The sequence below is a fragment of the Emydura macquarii genome, unplaced genomic scaffold (genome assembly GCF_026122565.2).
Source record: "Emydura macquarii macquarii isolate MOO-44397 ecotype Brisbane River unplaced genomic scaffold, CSIRO-AGI_Emac_v2 contig_306, whole genome shotgun sequence".
Lineage (NCBI taxonomy): Eukaryota > Metazoa > Chordata > Testudines > Chelidae > Emydura > Emydura macquarii.
Window position 1 is genome coordinate 15505606 of NW_027130443.1, and position 27144 is coordinate 15532749.

The 27144-nt window shown below is 39.5% G+C and overlaps 2 protein-coding genes across 4 annotated transcripts in view; one reads left to right on the plus strand and one right to left on the minus strand.

Moving 5' to 3' along the window:
• Positions 1-27144, plus strand: part of CIB3 (calcium and integrin binding family member 3) — a 65717-nt gene that overhangs the window by 5904 nt on the left and 32669 nt on the right. The window contains exons 4-5 of the mRNA XM_067561650.1: positions 519-714; positions 1562-1828. Of these exons, the coding sequence (XP_067417751.1) occupies positions 519-714; positions 1562-1583 (218 nt within the window). The 3' untranslated portion in view covers positions 1584-1828. Of the gene's footprint in view, positions 1-518; positions 715-1561 lie in introns of the transcript that reaches the window.
• Positions 674-25174, minus strand: RAB8A (RAB8A, member RAS oncogene family). Of its 3 annotated transcripts, none has more exons than XM_067561625.1 (11): positions 24806-25174; positions 23230-23290; positions 21712-21772; positions 21024-21101; positions 17719-17808; positions 15528-15593; positions 14689-14739; positions 13654-13730; positions 6384-6551; positions 4688-4861; positions 674-1667 (listed from the first exon to the last, which is right to left on the minus strand). In XM_067561625.1, the coding sequence occupies exons 1-9, from the start codon at positions 24927-24929 to the stop codon at positions 6521-6523; spliced, it is 639 nt and encodes a 212-aa protein (XP_067417726.1). In that variant the 5' UTR covers positions 24930-25174; the 3' UTR covers positions 674-1667; positions 4688-4861; positions 6384-6520. The 3 variants fall into 3 exon arrangements, with proteins under 3 accessions (XP_067417726.1, XP_067417733.1, XP_067417741.1); XM_067561632.1 differs by lacking the exon at positions 674-1667 and adding an exon at positions 3572-3604; XM_067561640.1 differs by lacking the exons at positions 674-1667; positions 4688-4861; positions 6384-6551 and having other exon boundaries at positions 9311-13730; positions 24806-25169.

Consider the following 27144-nt stretch of genomic DNA (forward strand, 5'->3'; position numbering starts at 1 on the left):
TAGAGTCTCTGAAAGGGCAATGTTAAGAACAGCAGTTCTGTCTTTCTTGAAATATTGTGTTCAGTTGATTTTTCTTTAGGTTTCAACAGAAGCTGAACAACGTATTATGCAACACACAGAGAACAGCACGTTCTGCTTTTGCACTCAAGGGGAAATGAGTCAGCATGGGAAAAAAAAAATCAAACAGCTCCTTTAACTCTGTGCTTTATTATGCATTTAGTTCAGTTATATTAGTTAGCTATTCTGATTATGGGTGGATTTGTTAGGGGGTAAGGCTATTTGGGATCTGCATGATTGAGTATGCAGAGCTTCTGGATGGTTGCCCTTAAGTAGTTTTATAAATGCAAATTAAAAGTAGTGAGACACGTACAATTCTAAAATTTTATTTCTGAGTCCCATTATTCAGAGGTATTGGGAATTGGTAATTAGTCACAAACACAGCTTTACACTGTACAGCTGACTGAGAGACAGGCAGAGGACAACTCTTGTAATTTTGAATTTATTGTTTCCTTTGACAGATTTTAATGATGATGATTATATATGCAAATTAGACTTGGAGAAAACTGTTAACAAACTGACCCGAAATGAACTTACCCCAGAGGAGGTTTGTCTTGTATGTGACAAAGTGATTGATGAAGCTGATCAAGACAATGATGGCAAACTCTCTCTGGAAGATTTTCAGCACATGATAGTACGGGCTCCTGATTTTCTCAGGTAACAGCAGCCTTGTTATACCTAGGGAAAACCCCTTACTTTCTATTAGAGGCCCTTTATAAGCACATGTTTATGTGCATTTGCAGATCACAAACTTCCCAATCTAACAGTCAGTGGCTCTATTGCCACCCTAACCATTCAAAAAACATGAGTCAATCTCCCTCTCCCCCAATTAACAAGATTTTTAAAAAATGCTTTGGGTTCTTATTTGTCTTTGGTTTTTTTGAACTTCGGATCATATTTGCCAACTTTTCTCCACACCCAGGAGTACTAGAAACTTGCTTTAAAAAAATAAAAAAATAGAACTGAGCTTCTCACATAATCTCATGACTCCAGAAGATGGGATTTGCAAAATACTGTGAGACTTGTGATAGAATTGGAAGAGTTGGCAACATTGCAATGGAAACAGTCTTTTAAAATTAAAGAATTTTTAATTATATCAAACGATTCTTCAGACTTCGCAATTTAAATTCTTATCCTAAAACAAGAAAATAAAGTGTGCCCAAGCTAAGAATGACTAGATGTTTACCACACACTACGATAAGTTACCTTTCATAAATATTACTACTCAGCATGCATGCCTAACATTAGACTATTTAAGTATCTATTATACTTTTCTCTCCTGACTCAGTTTCTGTCTTATCCTATAAAGTGTTTCAAATTGCGCAGTTACATTTTTTTGGTACCTGGACTTTTTGTGTGTCTATGAAATAAGCACCAACTTACAACGCAGTCCTAGGATTTGGCTTTCAGCTGTTAGTTTATTCAGGCTTTGTGAAGTGCTTTTAGATCTACAGATGAGAAGTGGCACATAAGTGATTTTTTTTTTTTTTTTTTTTGTAAATAGTACATTTCACATTCGAATCTGAATCTGGTGACAGAGAAGGGAACTGCATCTTGAGTCTGCAATATATCAGTACCATCTGCTTTCAGAATTATTTTGCCTGGGGTTACTGTCCATGTGAAAGAAAGAGAGAGAGAGAAATAAAGAGGACCAAACAAGGATTTTCAGATACTTGACAGCGAATTGTAAGTCTTGTTTTGTCTCATTTAAATGTTTAGAAGATACAACTCATCAGGATTTCCCTCTGTAATACAGCAGAAGTATATTTTTTGCCAATAAAATATTTTTTGAAAAATCTCAGACTCAGAGTCAGAAGAGCCCATTATGATAATCTAGTCTGACCTCCTGCACAATGCAGGCCCCAAACTTAACCCACCCACTCCTGTAATAGACCCCTAACCTAAGACTGAGTTATTGAAGTACTCAAATAATGATTTAAAGCCTTCAAGATACAGAGAATCCACCAGCAAATGACCTGTGCTCCATGCTGAAGAGGAAGGCAAAAAAACCCCAGGGTCTATGCCAATCTGCCCGTGGGGAAAATTCCTTCCCAACTCCAAATATGGTGATCAGCTAAACCCTGGGCATGTGGGCAAGACTCACCAGCCAGACACTCAGAAAGAATTCTCTGTAGTAACTCAGAACTCACCCCATCTAACATCCCATCACAGGCCCTTGGGCATATTTACCACTAGTAGTCAAAAATCAGTCAATTGCAAAATTAGGATGTCCCATCATACCATCCCCTCCAAAAACTTATCAAGCTCAGTCTTGAGCAGGCCTGATCTGTAACACAGTAATGGAGAATACGTGTAGAACAACATGCTGTCATTTTCAGAGTAATTATTTTTTGTAGTTCAGAGAGCGAGGCCTGGGCCTAAAGGAATTTACAAAAAAAGATACAGCTTCCCAACAATGTTGGGCAAGTATAGTATCTAGAGAAAAACATGTGGGCTGCTAACTGCTAAATCCATGCAGAAACTAGATCTTTTGTCCTTATGCTCTTGATCATTATACAGTTAACACAAAGGAAATACATTTCTGTTTATTGAGTTTGGTTTTCCAGATAAACATGCATCAAGCATGAGCTTAATCCAGAATTTGAAGTACTCTGAATCTCACCTGCCCTAGAAGGAGCTATGGAAGAGATTTTCAAAGGTGCCTAAGAGAAATTGATACCCAAAGGGAATTGGGCATCCAGCTCCTCCAGGCAGTTTTTAAAATCTCAACACCTATGGTTGATGTTACAGGACTGAAAGTTATTCAAGTTAACTCTAAAACCTCCTAAAATCCTGAGGCAAAAGGTGGTAGCCTCTGATACTCTTGTGGAACAGAACCATGCTCATTCACAGCTTTAATCTGACTTGTCACAGAGTTAACACACATAGCCCCAAATCTGGATTTATGGTGTAAAAGCTTTTCCCTGGAAAATGAAACAGACTGCTGAATCACCTGTCAGATTTCATGCAGAACTATTATTTCCTAGGAGTTCTAAATGGGTGATTCCCTCTAAGTCTGTAGCACTACACCATACTTTGTAAGTGTAGATCCTGAATTGCTGCAACCATCCTTGGCAGAGCTTTTTATTCCATTTAATTGATTCTTTCTGCAGCAGGTATGAACAAATAACATGGGCTACTGGTGAAGTAGTTTCAGTAGGCTCTATGAAGAGGACTTTTCTCTGACTATTATTTATTACATGAGTAACAGAATTTTTTGTTTCCCTGTTAGGGAACTGATGATCAGGCCCATAGTTCCCATCTGCTATAGTGGAATGTGCTTTGTTTATTGCAGTGAGAGTTTTTAAACTGTTTTGATGACTTCTTCCCTGTGTTAGATAGCATTTGAGTATCATTAGGATTTCTCTATATGTTTTTGTCAAGGTCATTTTGTTGGCCAGTTCCTGTGTTCTGTGTGTGGTTGCAAGACACAGGAGAAATTTCTGGTGAGTTATCCAATTTCTTATTCAATAGGAAAGGAACACCAGCATTAAATAAATTTCTATATTTTATCCTTCTAAGGAAACAGAGTAGATTTGTGGGATGCCTGTGAAAAAAACAATCACAAATGTAAATTTCTTTGGCATTTGAACTGATCATCATGCAACTGATTTTTCTACGTTTTTGATTGAGGGATATACTTAATCCTATATACAACTTAAATCATGTAGGCAAGTAAGATTGAATGAGCTTGGCACTTTTATTATCTGTTCTTGCCTTCTCATCTTCACTTATCGTGTGTGTAAGTGTGTCTGTCTGTCTGCTTCTATTGTTCTTTATCATTCTTCTCCTCTGATCTGTAGAAGTACTTTCTCAGAACAATTAGAATCCCTACAACAATGTTATCGACCTAACACATTTGCTGCATGTTTCTGTCAAAGTGGCCAATTAAATATTTTTTAAAATTGACAAATGGTAATTGTTAGGTTTTGATAAACATTGTTGAGATGACTGGGATTGTTCACATCCCCTTTGAGCTACTGTTTCAGCTTGTCTGCAGACTCAGGCAGACATCACGGCATTTATTATAATTGCTTCACTTTTGACACCATAAAGGCTAGACAAATTAATTTGAATTTTAAAAAAGTGATTCCGGAGCACAATTCCAAGCCAAATTCCATTTCTACAGCATCACTGAATACTGGGGACCCTGAATATTAATAATGGCTCAAGTTAACATTAGAAAGTGGAATGAGGGATGCAGCCTGGAGCACCGCATACTGAGCTCATTTTCTCATTAATAAAACAACTTTAAAAGCCTGTCTGAGGGATCAGAGGAGGGGAATTCCTCGCCCTGCACCTCTCTTCAAGTTCTAATTCTGTATCCAGCCTTTGCTACTGCAGGTCTGCAGTTTCTCAGCACTGAATTGTACTCCTGCTTGTCACTTAAGTGGAACGGTCTCCAGAGAGGCTGATACAGAACAAAAAGTTATCTAAGATTCAAGTGAGCACCACACATAAGTAGCACCACCCATATCACTCAGCAAGCAGCACTATACGATTACTCAAAGCTGCAGCAACATCATTTCTTCTTTACGCTCACAGACCCAGGAGCAGTTTATTCTGTTTCAGCACCATAAGTAAAATGCAGTTGGAATATTCTACTCTAAAGCAGAAACAAGAGATTCACCTGTCCAAATGGCTGGATTAACAATTCATTGCAAGGTCTGATACAATTAGGTTTAAATTCATCATGTCTTCCAACGGCCTATGCTTTGTAATCTCTTTGTAATCTCTCCTGAAATAATGAACAATCCAGCATTTAAATTCTTCAGTTAAGAAGTGTTGACAGCAACCACCGGCACTAGAAGAAAAGGGATAATGATATATCATCACTTAATAGATATCATGCATCTGACAAAGTGGGTTGCAGCCCACGAGAGCTTATGCCTTCAGAAATTTGTTAGTCTTTAAAGTGCTACAAGACTCTCGTTGTGGTTTTTTTTTTAATAGATATTATTATTTGTTATATTAGAGCACAGGAGAGCAGATTTCACTTTAATAAGGAACTTTTAATTGTAACAGTGGTTCCAGTAGTCTCACCATAGTTCAGGGAAAGGGTTTTTTCCCATAAAAAGTCCTAATTTTTGCAGCTGAGCCCTTCAGCTATTCTGCACTACATTGGGTTTGTGAAGTTAACTGCCTATTTTGAGTTCTACAAAAGTTGGTGAAAAAAATTGTAACAGGCTGTTACTTGACAATGTCTATTATGCAAATTAGTAAACTATTTTATTTCTTACTCATAAAAAATGTCCTCAAATCATTTTGTAGTGCTGTCAATAGCTCTTAAACTCACTGTTCTGTGTGTGTAATTTTAAAAAGGTGACCAGCAGAGAAAAAAGGTGCTTGGACCTTTTACTGTTTTATGGTGATTTTTAAAATATTTAGATGTATAAATATCAAAGCACTTACTCCCAGGCTCTAGGGCCATACAAACAATTATTAAAAACACAAGCTGAAGAAGGATGGTCTTGAGGTTAAGGCACTGGATTGAGACTCAGGGGATCTACTTCCGTTCCTGGCTCTGCCATAGATTTCTTGGGTTCTCTCTCCATTTCTGTACCTCAGTTCCTCATTTATAAAATGGGGATAATACTTCCCCAGCTCACTCTAATGATGTGAGGATAAGTCCATTAATACTTATGAAGTGTTCATATGACAGAATAATGCTGAGAAATATGGAAAGTTTTTTTCAGATTGTTTTTTTTTAACCTCCAGAACATCCAGTGTTGTCTGCATTGTTTTTAATCAGAGGACTCTTGGGGAATTAAACTCCTGTTCCAATTTCTTTTTTCATCTCAACTGAAGGGGTGAAGGTGACTGAATCTTGAGCTATTCCCCCTTAAGTGTGTATCAATTTAGAATTAAATCGTTCTTTAAAACAGTGACTTAAAATCCCTCCCTTACTCAACTGTTATAGTTTCATTATATTTGCATTGGTGCCTCCCAGTTGTATAGACTCTTCCAGCAGAACAGCAAAGAAGAGCATAGGGCTCAATAAGTAGTGATCAATAGCTCCATGTCTAGCTGGCAACCGGTCACAAGTGGAGTGCCCCAGGGGTCGGTCCTGGGGCTGGTTTTGTTCAACATCTTCATTAATGATCTGGAGGATGGGGTAGATTGCACCCTCAGCAAGTTTGCAGATGACACTAAGATGGAGGGAGTGGTAGATACCCTAGTTTACATTGAGGAAGCATTAAATCCCTGATTCAGAAGAGATTCAATATTGATTTCAGTAAAAGATTGTTAAACTGCAGCATTTGAATTTACTAAGAGAATTTGCACACCATAGCACATTCATAACATAAAATATCAAGGTATCTTACCTCAAATACTGCAGTACTGTCAGTCAACATATTCTGCCTCTTTCCAGCCATACTTTAGCTTTCAGTTCAGCATTGGTTCAGCATGTCTCAGATGGGTGGGGCCTTACATCAATGAGTTTCCTTGGTGAAATATTTGTTTACGAATTCCAGGAAGTAGATTTCTCAATACTGAAGGAAGTAAATTTGGATAAAAATAATTATGCTGCTGACTTTGTATGCAAGTAAACAAACCAGCATACAATAAATTATCTCAAAGTTATATAGTCCAGTAGATGAGACATAGTTTGTTTTATTGTATCAACAAATAAAGGCATGATATGCAAGCTTTGGAGGGGACAAAAGGTAGATGTGGTACCTTATTCAAGTACTGGTCTACATTAATATGTAATTGGTGCATGTTCTGTTAACTCAAGTGACTTTGGGCTGAAATTTTGTGGTCAAGGCATTAATGAGGTTATTGTAACTGTTGACAATTTTATAACCTACCTGACAGAGACAATTAAAAGGTCTTTCTAGCTAATATGGGAAAGCACACAATGCTTCTCAGCTTCAAATGCTCCTGCTGAATCAGAATATTTAATTCAGGATGCAGAACAGCATGAGGATTCGTGACATAAAAGGAACATGATAATGAACTGAGGTTCAATGAACCAAACTTTGTTAGTAGCAGGTTCTATTTTACTTGCATGTGTCACAAAAGCCCACCATGAGTACTAGAGAGACCAGGTGGGTGAGGTATCATCTGTTATTGGACCAACTTCTGTTGGAGAGAGAGACAAGCTTTTGAGCCACATAGAGCTTTTCTTGACGTCTGGGAAAGGTACTCCCAACATCACAGCTAAATGCAAGGTGGAATGGATTGTTTAGCATAAGTAGTTTGCACATATTCTGAGGGGACAATCCAAGCACTTTTGTGCTAACTACTTACGCTAAACAATCCATTCCACCTTGCATTTAGCTGTGAGACATGGGGTACCTTTCCCAGACCTCAAGAAGAGCTCTATATGACTTGAAAGCTTCTCTCTCTCTCTCACCAACAGAAGTTGGTCCAATAAAAGGTAATACCTCTCCCACCTGGTCTCTCTAATATCCTGGGACTAACACAGCTACAAATACACCGCATAAACCATGAGTGCTGACAGTTAAGTCCAGCTGACATGGGTACACAGCGGACCTATATGTAATTCAGCAGTGAGTAGAGTGGACCCTGTGTATTACTGAGTTAATTTGACATTTCCTCACTCCTTTCCACTAGCACCTTGTACTGCATCAGGAATGTGCAGCTGACTTAGGCCATTGTTACAATGTCATAGAAGCAGTTAGTATCCCCTTTTAGTGTATCTAAACTATCCCAACTCTAGTGCATCTGAGAGATTCCGGGCCTATGACGTCTTCCTCAAGCTGTCAACCCTGAGTCAAGGGCCCCAGCAGCCTTGGTAAAGTGCTGCGGTCACTGCCCAACTTCCAGCTGGCTATGAAAACAGTCTTCTTTATTGCTCAAAGTTGTTGATTGTTACATGATTTGCTGTAGTTATGAACTTTACCTTCTAATGAAGACCATGGAAATAAACTTGATTTTGGAGACAAGTTTACTCTGAATAAAGCAAAAGATTATACTTCCTTTTGAAAGGCTCTAACCTCCAGTGGATGTGTGGGGTGGAGAGAAATAAAAGTTGGAGTTTACATTATCAGGCTCAGAAACAGGATAATTGGATACAATCAAGAGTTGGGTTAAAAATATCCAAAGATGATATGTTTGCTAACAGCAATTTTGACTTATAAACAATGTCAAGTTAAAAAGAGCAATTGTTACCTTCATCAGCAATCAGCCAATACTGGGAATAGGTAGTTGTACAAGAAGGTACACCAGGCATGTCATGTGAAGACATTTCAGAATTTGTCAGCTATTATTTGTATTGCAGAACATACAGGTGCATTCTGCCTATATGCTCAACAAAATTTGTTAATTTTTGGTTGCTAGAATCTGGATTTCACTACCAGCTATGTGGGTTATAAATTTTCTAAGTGACAATGAAGTGTATTATTTTCACTGCATTTCATAGGATTGTATGATATGTAAATTATATTGCAGTAAGATTAGTTTATTAGGTTGTAAAATACTTTGAAAATGTAAAACATGGCAAGATTGCTAAACTATCATACAGGCAGCAATGTGATACTTAATGGGATGTCAGAAAACTGAAGGCACATGTAACTCCTTCATATTATAAAGGTATCTCAACAATTTTGCTAATTAAAAATCATGAGGTAAGAACAGTTGTAACTATTTGCTATCAACATGACAGGGGATAAACATGCTAGCCAGATGGAAGAAGGAACTCCAGAACAAATCCAGAACTGGTTCTGTAAAAAGAAAGTGCCCTAAGAAAGATGTGCTGAAACCATTTTATCTGAGCCATTACTCACATTACACAATAAAACTAATGAGTTAAGACTATAGAGTTTGGAAACAGCAATAATTGGCATTTAGTGCATTGCTCTTGTCCTAGTTAAATTTATACATGTTGTTAGATAAAGTGTGTGTGTGTGTGGGGGGGGGTTGAAGGTACAAGCTTTCAAGCTACACAGTCCTGAAAAAAAGCTCTGGGTAGCTTGAAAGTTTGTACATTCCACCAACAAATGCTGGTCCAAAAAAACTGAAAGCAGTCAACTTGATTGTGTAGTAAAACAAGCCTTGTTGCGAAGCATTTTTATGCTAGATACTAAGTTATCCTGTGTTGCTCTTCAGAGATGGTTTTCCCAACAGCAGACTGGAAATTAAAAAATAAAAGTTAAGGTCAAACCAGCACTTACCCCCAAGTTCTTGCCCCTTATGTCTAGAAGAAGAAATACACTATTTTCTACTTAGGAAGCATTATACATGAAAGATGAACAGGGGTGGCAGAAACCAAAGAAAAAAGCTCTGCTCTTTTCATAAGAAGTTTATTTATGCAGTGCTCAAGGTCCTGTACAAAGTAAAAACAAATACCACATAATAGACATAACAGCTTTTAAAAATACAAATGTGAAAACCAATGATTGCATTTTAAAAAAGGCATTGTCACAGAGGGAGCAGCCAACAGTGGCCATCCTAAAAAACATTGACAGAAACAAAGGTTTACAGGTGTTTTTTAAAAGTTGGTATGAATGAAGTTGAGATTTTCCTTAAAAACCAAGTCACACTAAATCCCTGACTGACACTCCATTGGGAGCATATAATTCTTTCAGCAAGAGGCTGGAGAGACAAGCCTGCTAACCTACCTTATTTTCTCTCACTCTCACACCTCCCCCTCCAAGATCAACTGAAGAAATTAGTCATGGAGCAAGTCAGCCTGCATAATCAGACTGTACACTAACCATACATTGTACATTGGATGGGTCTTTGCAATGGGACTGTCCTTTGGAGGGGTACTGTAGATTGGATCGGTCTTTGCAATGTCTAGGGATGATCACAAATGTTTATGGGCCTTGGTCAGTTCTTCCATATCCCCCTATAAATGTCCTGTACAAATGAAGATCATATTCCAAGCAGCTCTTTGCCAGTCTCTTCTCCAATATACCACCCAAGTCCCACAGAACACCATTAAACCATGGTGGCCTCTGGGCACAGAGCAAGTAAGAGGAAAGAACATCCTAACAGCAAATAGGAGTTGTTAGTGATTAACATCCCCCCTAAAGGAAGAGACCAAGTATTTCTGAACAGCAGGAGACTAAAATAATCCATAGGATTCATAAATCTCAGGCTGAAAGCCTGGTGCTGGCATAAGACTCTAATGTTATTAAATATTTAGTGTGCTCAGCACCACAGTATCTAGGTGATGACATGTTAAGAAACACTCTCACCCATTACTGAAAGATAGGGCATTGATAATCTTCAACCTGTCTGCATGGGCCAATCTGAAAATATTCCATCATCCTAAAAAACGAAGTCAACCACAAGATTGTGTGATGCTCATTGTGTGATTTTGTGCTTGAGAAGTAGGTTTCTGTTTCTGTGCAAACCAAGTGTCAATTGTTAGAGTAACTGCTGTATTTTTAAAACACCTAAAATTTTGAAGTAAGCGTGTTAAATAAATTTGAGTAACTAATGAGTCTTCAAAGTTTTACAAAACTTGATACACCAAAAATTTAGATTTGCCCTCCATAAATAAACAAAACTGTGGTACAAGTGGTAGCTGTTGAATGTGTGATGAATGAGCATGTTACTGTTCTTTTGTTGCACAGTGCTTCTTCTGGCCATGTTTTTATATCAACATCTTTTTTCTAGAACAGCAATTTAATTATGAAAGTTCTAGTGACAGTGTCGAGTTACATGCTGTATTTATCCAAGATCTGTAAAAGTGTCACAAGTTGTATGTAGCATTGTCAGTGTTTAGCGGCACTTAGGGAGAGCACGTATGCAATTGTACACGTTAATTCACTATATTATATACATTTGCTGTCTTAGGTTAGCATATCAGCCTTCATGTTGCTTAAATTGATTTAACTTTTAAGTCAAGTCTATATACCCTAGATGTACAGTGGCGACAGCAACTCACAGTTACCTTCATGAAACTTCCTGAGTTTGAGCAAAAATATAATTGTTAATTAAATAAAATAGATTAATGGTGAGAAAAATCATGATGCTATAAGTAAGGTATATAAACAGGTGCAACCACCTGCATAAACAAGGGTCATTCACATACAAAAAAGTTAACTTACATTAAAAAAGACCAACATATTACCCATTAAGACCTAGAAAAAAAAGAATGAAGATCACAACTCTATCCTTCAACCTCTGTTTGGAAGTGTATACGCCCCTCTTCCCTCCCAAACGAAACCTGATAACTCTGTAGCATGGATGCTTTCAGGAAGTAATGCCCAATGGGGTGCCATGTGATCGTAGGCCACATAGCATATCAGATTGTCCACTATTTTACAAAGGATTACAATTACATGATCTAACACCAGCTATCACAGGGTACAAAAATGGAGATATGTCTCAAAGCAGCGAATCTAAACTAAACATTTTAACATATTTAAATATACTTGTGAGATAATCTTGTTTGTCAACACTTTTCCACCATCTCACCTTTAAGCCCCCCCTCCAACTGCTCATGAGTACATAGAAAGTTTTTAAAATGCTCCTTTATCAGATCAAAGCATTATACGTCCATTCTATACCTCTGTATTATCTGTACTCAAAAATACAAAAGACCCTTTTAGTTTGCGTATGTAGCCAAGATAAATTGAATTTTTTATTCTACAGAAGTCTATAATTCAGCATGACTGTGCTGCATGCTTGCCAAGTCCTCATACTATAAAATCCTTACTTGATTCTGGTTGGAATATGCATGTTACATGCAGATGGTTTCATGAGCAAAAATAGCTCAGTTTAACATTCCACCACTAGACAAAGGGTAGCTGACGACAGAGAAAAAAAAAAGCCATTTTAAAACATGGTAAGTGTGCAAGAGAGTGAAGCTTTAGTTTCCTTTATGTATTCAGGTTGAGCCCAAAAGGCAGAGTTCATATTTGCCTGCAGAAGAATGTTTCAAATATATTATAAAATATTTTAGTCCTTTAACTGTAGTGACACTACTGAAAGCTACTGCAAGAAATGAGGTTGGAACATATTCACGCAGATTTGAAGGAAACAGAGGTTGGGAGTAAAAATACATTAATTTTAAAATGAGCTTTAATTTATTTTTCCTTTAAGTGCAGTTGTCAATGTAAACAAAACATGTTAACAATTCCAGTGAGTTGCAGGACATTGCTGATACGTTCATTCTTTTCAAATATGCTCTTTTACCATTATGCCAATTACTTGACAGATGGCAGCTTCTAAATAGCTTACACTTGTTGGCGTCTTTTCAAATCTAGTTAATTAAAATCAGTTTTACAACCATTAACCTGAAAGCTGCATAAAAAGAGCTTAAAATTACTTGGATGTTAAATTTTATATACTGGAATGTGTTATGTCTCTGTGTATAAAGTGTACATACAGAGAAGTATATTTTCTTTAAGGGTTACCACAAGTTTCCTGTACCTCATCATTTGCATTGTTGTACGTAGTTAAAACAGTTCACTACCACTTACATCTTAAGCAATCATGGCATGGGAGCAAAAGAAATCTCAGCCGAAAGAAGCTAGTTTTCAGAAAGTGTCAATCTATGCAGTGTGTATTTCCACATGTGAGCCAGTGTGCATGTATGCACACGACCAGGGAGAAATGCAATACAGTTTTGTTTTCACAAGTTAGAAATAACCACTAAGTCATTAAAGATTTGCTTGAAGTCATTCTCAACTATGAAATTAAAAATTGATGCTGACCATCATAATGTTATTCAGTTATGTCATGACTTTTGACTAAGGTGGACTATATATATGAACCATGACTTATAACGAGAGATAAATTAGAAACAGAGATCGTTTGCACAAGAGTATAAAATAAAATTCTCTTAATTTAGAAGATGCCTAGTAATCCACAAATATATTATGCATGGTTATCCTTACCATGGGGAAAATAAAGTTTCTCCCTCCAAACTCCTCATATCAAGGATTTATTATATTTACAGAACACTTTGGTTCTCTAAAAAAATAGATATTTACTTTCTGATGAGGCATTGTGTTTCATTTAATTTTTACTAGTGGATTGTCTAGATTGGTAGAACTGAACTAGTGATGTGCAGACAAAAAGGATTTTTTCCTGTGATAGCCAAAGCATAGAGATGCAGAAAGCTTCTACCCACCATTTGAAAGCTATAAGTAACAGTTATTTAAATAAGAGCATTTTTGATGTTTTGAAGTGATTGTGCTATATATATATATATATATCTATAGACATTTATATGTACATGTATTATGTACACATACCATCAGTTTATTAATATTGGCATTTAAGTGTGAAGTCGTTTAGAGTTATTTTGACCATAACTTAATTTTTCTACTTTAGACACATTACAGATATAAAGCCCATCCCAGAGAGTGAAGCTGGTCAGTAAAGGTGCTATTGCAGGTCAGTTTTGATCTGTATCCCTTCACTAGACAATGTTTAGGCCAAGTGGAAGGTGTGACAGAAAAATATTAAACTTGTTTCATCTCCAAAATTGAAGAATTTGACAGTTATTAAAATAAACAATTTCTCAATCTTATCTAACGGCCATAGTGTGACAACATATTGAAAGGTGTTAAATCCAGAGATAGAGGAAATCTCACTCAGAACAGGCACAGTCCAGTTCGACTGAGCAGATGCTCAGAATAAGGCACTGTCCCTCACAGAAGAACACACCGGAAAAAGCTGCTTTTCTTTTGTTGGTCAGGTGTGATTTTGACTCCCTGGTTGCTGCCTTGTGGGCTATTGCCTTCCTAAAGATGCAAAGAATTTGAAAGATTATTTATTTATACTTATCTAGCATGATTGCAAAATTACTTTATTTTTGAGCTGGATTCAAAACTCACTGAGGTCATTGGGAATCATTCCACTGATTTCAATGGGCATTGGATCAGTCTCTATGGCCCATCCCCCAAAAAAGTGAAGTCTGCTAAACTGGACTTAACCAAATATGGACTGTGCATATTCTTTATACTCCTACTGGATTAAAATGCCTATTGAAATGAAAGCATCCATGACTTTTATGTTGGTCTTGTTAAAATATTTGAGTCATCAGCAAGACCCAAATACGACAGATATGTCTGCATACATTTTTATGTCACATGGTGGTGGTGATAAAAAAAACGACATAGGAATTTGTTTAGTAAAAGTCACACAATGCTTCTTTGTTAAGCTTGTTTAATAAATAAGACCAAACTTAATGCAGTCTCATCTGTTGCATGAAGGAATTTTTAGAAATGAACCAGGTGAAGCATGATTTGGTGATAAAATCTTAGAAGCTAGTCCCGGAACTAGAATTGGTTACATGATAATAGTTAAGAGAATATTGCGTCCAATACAGAACAACCTGATGGGCCTCCATCCATTTCTAATTTCTATGATTCAATCAGAATGTAAGAGAGAGGAATTTCAATGATCAGTTTCTTTGCTATAATTCCCACCATGATTTCAGTAAAGCAATGCAGGATTTGTCAGCGACTTTAGAGAATCTCTATTTAAACACTATTTTAATCATAACTTTACGCTGTAGGAATTAGCCATCTATTTGTATTAAAAAAAACCAGAAAGCTGATTGCAGGACTGCCAGAAAATTCCTGCCATTGACAATATGTTTAAGTGTAACAGACCACAAAACAACAAATATTCTAATTTAAAAAAAACAAAAAAACAAAAACAAACCCAAGGGGCTTGGACTCAGTAACAGTTACTCACCAATTTCTTGTCCATTTTTGCTTTGATATCTCTTGCAAGAGTGAAAAATGCCTACAGTAAGTAAAAGCATATTTAAAACTTGTTTTATTAGCTACCAATACATGTGCAAGTTTGTTTAATAAAAGCTGCTTTGAATCCAGGACTGATGAATGTCAACCTTTCCAGACAGGAGTATTTTTGTGACCTACTACTTTGGAAACTTTAACAGTTTAAAAAGGAACTCTAAAAATTCATGATCATAGACAGATTTCCTATAAGGCAGATTTCAGATAGAAAATATCTCTCTAGGACCACTCAAGTTGATCCACAGATCTAGACAACAGTACTTTGATTTGATGTGCAAGAGTCACTGAAAGTTACTACAAGCTGACTTAGTGCAGGGTGCTACATGAAAGGATATCTGTATAAACACTTTGTGTCAGACACTACCTCAAGTCAATCCATCAGTGGCCAAAGAATCTGCCACAGAATGCCAGAGATACCTGATCTTGGCACTTTGGAGGGCACAGCGAGAGATTTCACACACACATCGGCCCAGCAAAGGGTTCATACCAAACCATTCATCAGGATGGACAGAAAAAAATGTTCTTAGGAAGCACAGAATCATAGTAAATACAGATAAGATTGAACAAAATTATTTTAACTTAACTTACGTAATGTAACATGCTTTTTACAGAATGGTTCCATAGAACTGTCTAAGTTAGATAAAAACCCATTGCCAATAACAACTGATGGGACTTAACAGCATGTAGTCAAAACAGGTTATCATCTTATTACTTTTATATACAAACCTAAATAAAATAGTCTGTACTATAAGAAAAAAAAGTTTCAGTACTCACGTTCTCTATGTTAATATTTGCTTTTGCACTGGTCTCCATGAACTTAATTCCAAAACCAATAGCTAGCTGAACAAAAAATTAAAGATTTCTTAGATCAGTTATGTGGCTGTGGGCATGGCTATGAATAAGAATTCATTCTCATTGTGCAGGACCTGATATGGTACTGAACAGAGAACTTTGCAAAGTAGCAGCATGAAACTGAAATTCAGATACCACAAAATCTTTTAACAAAATGGTTTTTTAGTATCCTAGTTACACTACACTGATCTAACTTGTAGTCTTATTTAAAAAGTAAATTAAAAGCATTGTATTTTGGGTAAAATATGCACATTTTTGCACAGCACTCATGACAATTCTGACAAGATACCTATCCAAACAAAAAGAGACAGGAGAGATTTGATATTTTTGCATAAGAAACACAAATTAGAAGAATAATGTAATAAAACAGCAAGAATAGTTGCTGGTGAGAACAAAGTTTCTTACAAATGATAAAACTAAGTGTCTGCAAGCCGTTCTGCTCGGTTGGATCCCTGTGCCTTTATGGACCTCTACTGTCATCCAGTAAATTAGCAGAATTATCTCTTCCACCTTTAGGTGCCATTGTGCTCCATTCCACTGGCCTTCAGGGAAAAACAGGACCTCCAAAGCTCTAAAAATTCCCCACAATGTAAGTTTCTTCCTTTTGCTAAAAATGTTTGTCATTACCCACCTAGAAACTCTTGTCCCAATGGTTGGGCAATAAGACTTCATTATATAGGATCTCCTCCTCCCACTCATATATTTGAAAACATGGAGGAGGTGGGGAATTTCAAGGAAGAAAATTTGTGGTATGTTCTTCCATTACAAATTTAAAAATACATTTTAATTGTATTTAAAAGTTCAATTAAAATAAATGAATTTAAGCAATAAGACTTTTGGGACATGTCACATTGGGAGCATTTTAGAGAAAGGGTGACTTTTCCTTTTGGAAAAAGTGACTAATTTTCAGTCTACATGTAATACCGCACATTTTGCTAGAATTATTCTACACCCACATTTACTATTCGTAAATGAAACGCACACCAACGGAGGAGTTTCCTAAAATATTCCAGAATTGTTAAAATTTTAACTCTTGCAATAAAGATCAATGATACAAAATACAATGCTGTACTGGGGGATGTGTCTGTGTCAAATTATAACTTCAGTTTTGTGAATGCCATTTAGCATTGTAAATAGTGGATCAGAGTATCCATTTAATGGCAGATTTTAGACACCTACTGCACAGACTGCCTGAAAAGCTGTGACAGAGCAATCAAAGGCAATCAACATTGAATGAGTCTTCCCTACAGGAACAATGGGTTTTCTCCAGTGGAAACACATAGGCAACAAGGACTAAGGGTAGGTGTACAGTGCAATTACTGGGTATAACTGCAGCTTGAGCAGACATACCCAATCTAGCTAGCTTGGGTCCTGTAACAGTCAAGTTGTGTTAGCACAAGCTTCAGTGCAAGCTAGCCCCACAAGTAATTACCATGGGTTTCCAGTGGATTTCTACAGTCTGCACTGATGCTTGTGTAGCCAGAGCTTTTCTGTTCTGAGACCCGAGCTAGCGAGATTAAAGATAGCTGAGGTGTGTCTGTGATTGCAGCATAGACAAACCCTGAGCTGTTTTAAAAGAGGGTGCTTCTAAACAGGGGAGGCCATTCCACTGCCAGACACAAGAGGCTAGGCTACAAAGGCTGGACAGGCTGTCTGCCTGAAGAACTAATACCATTCCAGGACTCACAGGGGCAGTGAGGTCAGACTAGGTGGATTGCATTCTGGAGTTTGTTGTTTTCCACAGATCTGTAATTCATGTTTAAGTGTGTGTGGCTAAGACACTCCTGTGCTCTAAGTCTGACTTCCTTGCTTTACTGCCATGTTGTCCTTGAAGAGGTTAAGGTGAACTTTGGAAGGAATATGTATGAACAATTAGGGCCTCAGGAGGTCTGTAGCACCAGTTCCAGGATCTAAGGTGGCCAGACTGTAGGTCTCACTGCCCAGGAAGGTTGTCAGACACTAGGTATACAACTGGGACTGTGCCGGAGACCCAGAGCAAGGAACAGTGACTGGTCACTGTCCAGACTAAAGAGGCTTAGAAGAACATGGGATTCAATCACAACAGGCTAGTGTCTATCCAGAGAGTAGGACAGAGGCAGGTTCTGACACTCACCTTCTCCCCTTGTTCTCTGGAAACTTGCCTTTTGTCATTCACATCACATTTGTTTCCAAGGATCATCTTTTCGACATCTGGGGATGCATGCTAAGATGGAAATGAGCACAAAGTTAAGATAAATTCTTTGCAGACCATTTTATTCTGCACTAAGTCAGGACTGCATACCAGGAACATACAATTTACCTCATACTCTTCTCTTCTCTCCCCCCCAAAAGCTACAGAATTATAGCATAACCAGAGCAGTGAATTCACAATAATTATTGGAAAATTTAGTTTATCATATGATAAAATCCACTGTTGCCATTTCAGAACGCCAATGTTTAATAACATGTGCACTCCCAATCTCCCTACACACATCTATAAGGAACTGATGTGATGTATCTGATGAACAGCAAAAATTTCACTGCATCTCAGATGCCTAAGTGACACTTACCCTTCCTTCCCCCCCCCCCAAAAAAAAAAAAAAAAAAAAGAAAGAAAAAGAAACAAAGAAAGAAACAAAGAAAACCGGCTTTTTAATTAGAAGCAGGTAAGATACATAACTTTCAGTTCTTCATTAGTCTTAGAGGAAGTTATTCAGACTATTGGTTCACACTCATCTAAAGTAATTATGATTCTTTCTGTATCTTGTCTTATATACCTATGTGATGAGGTGTATCAATCCTGCACTGGCGACGCAAGGGTTAACAAAAGAGGCCACACCCTCTTACCTTTGCTGACTGGGCATGCGCCTAGTGGAGGGAGAATATAAAAAGAAGCTGCTCAGCTCAGTCTGGGCTGGCTTAGGAGAGTGGATGTGTGTTGCAGGTGCCTACTGAGATGCCACCAGGACTCCTAATACCCTGACTATGCTGCAGGAGCCCAGTTGACTGCAGGGACCAAAGGGTGAGATACTAGAGCTGGAACTAAGGGTAGGAAGTGACCCAGGGGACACATTTTGGTAGCTGAACTCTGCAACGGTTAATTGGCTTCAAAGGGTCTGGGATGAAATCTGATGGAGTAGGATGGGCCTGGATTCCCCTATCCTCCCCACACCTATCCTTAAGCCCTATTGCTACCATTGGCAGGGCAGCACCTGGGACTATTGACAGAGGAGTGGCCCCTTGAACTCCTGCTGACTCCCTGACAACCTATAGAAGTAGGAATGCATTTTTCTAATGCCTCAAACATTTACTAGATGGAACAAACTCCTGCTTTTGTGATATTTGTTTGATCTTCTTCTCTTATCAATAACAGAACCAGCCAGATCCACTTGTTGATGAACAGTTTTCAGTTTCTTATATGGCAATAAGAGATTCACTCTGCCAGAACAGATTCCACAAGAAACATGTAAGAACTTTGGCAATATTAAGATTATTCTTTAACATGACTGAGGGATCTTTGTAAGGTGACAAGAAAGATGTTAGGCCACTTCTCATTTCAATCCAAGAAAGGTTCCTGACTAATGAAACTGCTAATTTTTAACATCACAGAAGTTAGCAGGTATTTCTAAAAAAAAGTTATGGAAACTGGACAAACAGACCAATTTGGGAAGTTGATAAACTCTGAAAAGGACTTCAATTACAAGAAACAAGTATCTAATTTTAATCTTAAATACTGTGATCAAACAAACAAAGAACTGACTAGGAAACATTCCTTTATTATGAATGAGGATAAGATATTGTCACAGAGGTCAGGGATTTGTGACTTCCAGAGACTTCCATGAAATTATCCTCTTCAGCTTCTGCCCCATGCTCTGGGGCACAGGGTGGAAGCTGTCAGCTTCTGGGGGCTGCAGGGATCCCGGAGCTCTCGGCCACGATAGGTGGCGAAGGTCCTGGAGCTTGGGGGGAGCAGCTCACAGCCACGGTCGGCAGGGATCCTGTGGCTGCCAGCCGCCGCAGGCAAACCCGCAGCCATGAGCTGGGGCGGCAGTAGGGGCACCCTGCTGCAATCTGCTGAGGTGGGCGATGGGTTGACCCTAGAGCCCCAAGCTGCAGCAGGGACCCAGAAGCGACCCTGTGGCTCTGAGCCACTGCCAATAGTAGTCCACGCTGCTGTCTGCCAGTGTAGGCAGCAGGGGCCCCCCAGCTCCAAGCCACCACAGACGGCAGGGACCCCGCAGCCCCCAGCCACTGCAGCTGTGAGCTGGGGCAGTGCTGAGGGGACCCCAGAGCCCCAAGCTGCTTTGGACAGTGGGGTCACCGCACTGCCATCCACCACGGCGGATGTTAGGAAGACCCCAGAGCCCTATTGGCCCACACAGTTCCCAGCCTCCACCTGCCTCCGGCTGCAGGGATACATGGCAGTCTCTAGTCTCAGCGGTGGACCCCAGAGATGTCAGGCATGGCTGGGGTGGAACCCCGAAGCTGGTGCACTCCCCAGAGCCACTCGCCATAATTGCTAAACCCTTCTCCTCCCGCAGTGGGGCTAGAGCTCCCATCCTCTCCCCCTTGGCATTTAGTCAGCTATGCCCACCCTTTATTTTTAGTAGAAGTCACAGACAGGTCACAGCTTCTGTGACTTTTACTAAATAACCGTGAAAAATCTTAACCTTAATTATGACAATCGGATTCAAATGAAGAGGTATAATTTTGTAGGACAAAAGTAAGGTGACAGCTGAGCTGCACAAGTTCTACAACCCTTTTTACTTCATATCATGAAAGACATGCATTTAAGTCTCTATCTCAACCACTTCTCTCTATCTTTTTTTATGTCCAGAAAGTTTACAGACAGACCTTGGATTTTGTTATACAGTTTGTGGCGATCAAAAAGAAAAGCTTCATAACTGCACATTGTAAGATTAACAAATTTCTGAATTCTGACTAAGTACTGAGTTAATGCTAAGTGCTCGCTCAGTACATGCAGAGTACCATTAACAAGACGAAATAGGTGGTGTGCTGAATGCATGGACAGTTTCCTTGCTGAGCATTTTCCAGGGATTTGACTCCAGCTAGGACAATACCTTATGCCTTCAATTTAGAGTCACCAGAACGTGCTCTATACAGAGATAATTAGAACACTGTCATGGTAGAAACAATCATCTGTTGGCTAATTGCAGGAAAGACTGCAGTTCATGCAGTATGCTCTTAGGTGCAGCCATATTGAATTACTACTGACCAGTAAATTCCAGAAGATATTACTAATTTGTAGCGTCCAACGAATATCTTCTCTCCAATCCACTCAGCAAAAAGTTCATTTTAACATACACAATTTAGTGACAAATGTAACGGTTCTGAACCATTTTAACTACTTTTCTAAAGTCTGCAATAGAACAGTATTTTTAGTATTAAAGAATCTTTGTAAATAAAATGGTAACTTACCTCTTCAATATTCCTGACCCAATTCCGAATGTTTTCAAAAGATTTCTCATTGGTTATGTCATATACCAACATGATGCCCTTAAAGGTTAAAAAAAAGAACATGGCAACTTAATGTCAACTAACAATTGTTTCTGCCAGGGTTACAGACATGCCCAGGACAGAAAGAAAAATAATTTCTTAAAGGATAGAATTAAAAAAAATACCAAAAAACCCCTAAAGAACATATCAACCCTTGATATGAAGCCACCTGCACATAGAAGTAACTGCTGAAAGGAAACAAAAAAAGCAAACAGCCTTCTGCTATGTAGTTTGGGTTAAATGTATTATGTATAATTAGAATACAAGAATCTTTGAGATGTACTGCAACCTGTGTCCTATCTAGCAAGCCACACACGCTATTTGTTTATCTGCCACCAACATACACATGCATTTTTTAAAAATAGCAAGTCACACTGGAAGTTTTACTTCATGGGGCTCCCACACCAGCTCTTGCTGCTGCAGCATAATTTGTACTTAGAGATGGGATCAATGGCCTTCCTAAATACTTAGCCAAGTGGAGTTCACGTTCTGAAGTTCATTATAGTTACAAATTATTATGCTCCATAGTAAAACTTGAATGGTTTCACTTTCTGCTGAACATTATAAACAGATCTAGAACCAAAAACATTTTCAGCTACACCATGCCTACCATTGCTCCTCTGTAATATGCAGTTGTGATTGTTCTAAACCGTTCCTGCCCAGCTGTGTCCCTAAAATAATTAAACAAATCCAATGAGTACATGCAAATTATTTGAACACTTATTCTTAAATTAAGGTCATTAGAGAGTTTCATTAAACTTTACAGGGACATTCTTAAAAAACACCAGATCTACAGCTTTATCTTCGTGGATTCCAAGGCCAAAAGGAACCATTATGATCTAGTCTGACCTCCTGAACAACAGGTCAGGAAACTTCCCCAAAATAATTCTTAGAGCAGATCTTTTGGAAAAACATCCAATCTTGATTTTAAAATAGTCAGTGATGAAAACTCCTCCACAAATCTTGGTAAATTGTTCCAATGGTTAACTATTCTCTCCTAAAAATTTACAGCTCATTTCTAGTCTGAATTTGTCTAGTTTCAACTTCCAGCCATTGGATTGTGTTATCTTTCTTTGCAAGATTGAAGAGCCCATTATTAAATATTTGTTCCCCATGTAGATACTTATAGACTGTAATCAAGTCACCCCTTAACCTTCTCTTTATTAAGCTAAATAGATCAAGCTCCTTGAGTCCATCATTATAAGGTATGTTTTCTAATCTTTTAATCACTTTCATGGCTAATCTCTGAACCCCCTTCAATTTATCAACATCATTCTTTAATTGTGGGCACCAGAACTGGACACAGTATTCCAGCAGCAGCTGCACCAGTGCCAAATACATAGGTAAAATAATCTCTACTAGTACTTGAGATTCATCTGTTTATGCATCCCAAGATCATATTAGCTCTTTTGGCCACAGCATTACACTAGGAGCTCATGTTCAGATGATTATTCACCACAATCCTCAAATCTTTTTCAGAGTCAGTGCTTCCCCGGATAGTCTGGCCTACGTTTTTTGTTCCTAGATGTATGTATTTACATGTAGCCGTATTAAAATGCATATTGTTTGCTTGTGCCCAATTTACTCCTCCTCCTCCAATTTTTGTGTCGCCTACAATCTTTATCCGTGTTTGTTTTCTTCAGGTCACTGATAAAAATGTTAAATAATGCAGGGCCAAGAATCGATCCATGCAAGATCCTACTGTTTCCAGTGGAAACATACACGCTCGACAATTAATTTCTCCATTTACAATTACACTTTCAGACCTATCATTTACCCAGTTTTTAATCCATTTAATGGATGTCATGTTAATTTTATATTCTAGTTTTTTAATCAAAATCTCATATGGTACCAAGTCAAACACCTACTGAAGTCTAAGTATATTATAATCAATTTTTATCTACCAAGTTTATAATCTCATCGAAAAAGATATCAAGTTAGTTTGACAGGATTTTCCATAAACCCTTCTTCAATAAACTGAGGTACTATAATCTGCCAAAGAGCAAGTTTAGGGCAAAAACCCTACTGGTAATATCATCAATCAGTACAAAAATTGCAAAACAAAGGTGCTGGGCATGAGCTAAACATTTAATCTTAATTCACATGTCTTTCAAAAGAAAACTCTTACCATATTTGTAGTTTAATTCTCTTGCCATCTAGCTCAATGGTTCTAATCTTAAAGTCAATACCTGGGTGAAAAAACCTACATTAATTAAAATTCTAGTAAAGACCCAGTTAACACTTTTTTTCCCCTTTAATTTCCCCAAATAATAGCACCCATTCCATTTAGTTGTCAGAATTTACTGCATCTAATCTATTAAGTTCCAGAGAGGTAGCCGTGTTAGTCTGTTTTCAGCAGAACAACGAGAGTTCTGTGGCACCTTAAAGACGAACAAATTTATTTGGCCATAAGCTTTCGTGGGCAGAAACCCTGCATCTGATAGAGTGCGTTTCTACCCATGAAAGCTTATGCCCAAACAACTTTGTTAGTCTTTATGGTGCCGCAGTACTCTCGTTGTTTTAGTGAATTCTGAATGTCCATGGAGTTCTTAACATTTAGCTCATTCTGAACAAAAATATTCACAAAGCCACTGTTGAAAGCAGACCTGGTGTAAACCAGTAGGGAAATTATACCACTTGTTACGCTAAATAAATAACTCTTCAAGTATAGTCCTATCAAAAGCCTAATCTACAGAAGCTATGGATGAGTCAGAATGTATAGTTCAATATAATGTCAGAGCAGCTGTATCAAGATAAACAGCATTATGCCACAGGGGCACATTGGAAGTATTGCTTAATAGATTGTAATTAGACATCTCTTTTCTCAATTCTAATAGACTATTAGAGAATTAGCAGTGGGATGGTCTTTTCTTATTAAGACAACATGACAAACTGGTATCTATAATAACAAAAATGAACACCTAAAAAGTCTTTTTAGTATGACTACAAGTCAGATTTCAGAGCAACACACTTTATTTTTTAATTCCATATGCAACTCTACAGATGTTTGTTTATACCCCATCATTAGTTAAGATCAGATTACTGCCCTCCCCACCCCATTTATTAGCATATGAAACCTAAACCGGTCTACTGCAGACACAGCCAAGACCGGCAGAAAAGTGGTATCTCTTATACCAGTTCCCCGAAGAAAATAAGCTGTAGTGGTAAAAGCACTTTTCTCTTGGTATATCTATGCCAACAGCAAGGCACGTCCCTAGCCAACACTGCTACACTAACAAGAGTGTCTAGTTGTAGAGCTGGTTGTAGTTGGCAGATGTAGTTGTTTCGGTGCACAGCTATATGGAAACGCTTAGTGCGGATTGAGCGTTTCCTATTTTGAAATAACTTACAGTGGTAAATAAGAATCAACCATATTGCCAATAAAAACACTTAAGCGTAAGATTAGTCGCCTCATTCCGCAACACCCCGGAACACAACCTTATGTGCGCCCCGCTCCTGACGGAGCACGACTCCGGCCCCCACCCCGTAGCTCCGGCTCCAGCAAGGCTACTACGTGCACCCACGTCAGCGTGCACCTGCCATAGGCAGGCACGGGGAGCTGAGCTGAGCTGAGCTGAGCTGGCCTGGCCCCCGGACATACACAGCACCCCTACACCCCGCCCCGCGCTTCTTCTCCAGGGCCGGGCCGCCCCAAACAACACACGCCTCCCGCGACCCAGCGCGGCTGAGGGGGTAGCGCTCACCGATGGTGGAGATGAAGGTGGCGTTGAACGCATCCTCGGAGAAGCGGAAGAGCGCGCAGGTCTTACCCACGCCCGAGTCCCCGATCAGCAGTAGCTTGAAGAGATAATCGTAGGTCTTCGCCATGTTCCACCGGGCCCCGCCCCTCCGGAAGCATCCGCCTTTCGGGTAGCCTCAGCACAGGCTGATACGACTGCCCATCACCTCCGCTCCATGCTCTTATTGGCTATCTACGGCATGCGTCGCCTCACATCCCGCCTCGCCGGCACGCGAGCAGGAAGAACACAGAGCCAACTCTCATTGGTGGGGCGCCTTCCGAGTGTGTAACCGGCTCTCTGATTGGTTGGCTCGGGCCGCCCTGCTGCGTCACGTGTTGCCCAGGTGATGAGCTCAGCACAGCAGTTGGTGGCTGGCGAGCAGGCAGCTTGGGGTTGGGATCCGGTGAACATAACAAAGGTCCTTGGGGGCCTAGGGCGAGGCGCCAGCTGGAGCGAGAACGGTTCGGTCGGCTCCCTGGGCCCTCCTGTCCTAGTGCCCCTCTGCACCGGGGTTTCGCGGCCTCCCCGACCTGAGCCTAGGTTTCTACAAGCCCGAGTTGTCAGTTCCGCCCCGCCCCGCCCCGCCCCGCCCGGGAGCTGATAAATCTTCGGGATGAGAGCTGAGATCAGAGCCTGAGACTGACCCACCATACAGGTCATTACTTCCAAAGCTTTGATTTTCTAGCTATAGGGACAGCAAGTGCTTTTCACTCTCGCTTTTGCCAGGAAAGTAATAGAGATTTTGCATTTTAACATGCAGTGTATTAGCACCTTACAGATTATAATAACTCGTCTATACGGGTAGGTTTTTGCAAATTATGTTCATTTGTGCAAAATAACTTCCAAAATAATTGTGTCCACACAGCCAGCTGTCACCTGTTTCCCTCCAAATGACTACAACACACAACACTGACTGCACATATATTTGAGATCACACTGCTGGATGTCTTTTGCTTTGTAGATAAGCCCCCATACTGTTAAATCAGTTTGGGTGGGAGAGGAGGCAGCTGAGTGGCTACCTGAATGAACTTTTCCTGGAGCAGCTTCACTCAGTGTAGTGCCATTTCTGGCTAAGAAGACTAGTGGTGACTGGTGGGAAAGGATAGTGATGCAGTCCTGCGATGACAAGCATTGGCAACAGAATTTCAGGCCACCTTCCTAGAGATCTGCACAGAGCTCTCTCACTTGGGAGCTGTGGCAGCTGCACAGCAACATGAGAGCTCCCTTCCCTGAGGAGAAACATGGCTATTGCCATCTGAAAGCTCACCACCAACCCTGATTGCTCCTGATCAGTAGCTAAGCAATTTGGTGTTGGCAGGTCAACTGTTGGGGTATTGTCATGCAGGCATGTGCTGCTATTAAGAAGGTGTTCATGCAGAAATACCTGGGTAATAACGCTTGGCAATGTGCAGATTATCATCAAATTGCACACTTAGGGTTCCTGAATTATATTAGGGCTATTGATGGGATCTCTATGTCTATTCCTTGCCTCCTCTATCAAGTTTTGGAGTTCATAAACAGAAATGGCTATTCCTCTATGGCGGAAACGGCGGCGGCATTTCGGCGGCGGGGGTGGAGTCGGCGGCGGCGGGCAGTGCCCCTTTTCGGCATGGCCCGCGAATGACCGTAGGCATGTCAAAATGGCCCTTGGCAGGGAAAAGGTTCCCCACCCCTGCTCTATGGTATTCTAACATCTGGTTGATCATAGTGGCTGGTTCATCAGCATTAATGTGAGGTGATCTGGAAAGGTCCATGGTGCTTTAGAAACTCACACCTCTTCCTTAATGAAAAATGGAACTTTTGCTTTCAAGACGACTGTGGACATGGATGAAGTTGTGATTCCCCCTCTCATTCTGGGAAACCCAGCTTACCTGGTTTATAAAGCCTTCTACTAGACATCTGGTGAGGAGAAAGGACCTGTTAAACTATACCTGAGTCCCCGCAGAATAACAGTGGAGTGTGTGTTTGGAAGGCTGAAAGGGAGTTGGTGCTGTCTAATGACTAAGGTGGAGGCTGCAGAGCAATATCAGCTTCATGTAATAACTGCATACTATATTTCACAGAATATCTGTGGAAATAAGGGTGATAGCCTCAGTGATGAGGGTGAGGGGGAGTCAGAGGTGCAGAGACTGCCAGAGCAATACGAACAGCCAGAGAGGCTTTCCCTCTTCAAACTGCAGCTAATCATCAGGGCCACAGGGTTGGGGTGCCTTGTGCTCCTACTTTTAGGCTATGAAAGGAAACATTTCAATCATATGCTCTGTGGCAAGGTGTCATTGTACTGTGAGTATGGATTTGGTGTA

Coding starts and splice junctions, on each gene's coding strand:
- RAB8A (XM_067561625.1), bottom strand. CDS start 24,929: ATGGCGAAGACCTACGATTATCTCTTCAAGCTACTGCTGATCGGGGAC. Junction 21,102..21,711: donor CATATTACAGAGGAGCAATG/GTAGGCATGGTG, acceptor TTAACCTTTAAG/GGCATCATGTTGGTATATGA. Junction 6,552..13,653: donor AAGAAAAGCAGCTTTTTCCG/GTGTGTTCTTCT, acceptor TACTTCCTTCAG/TATTGAGAAATCTACTTCCT.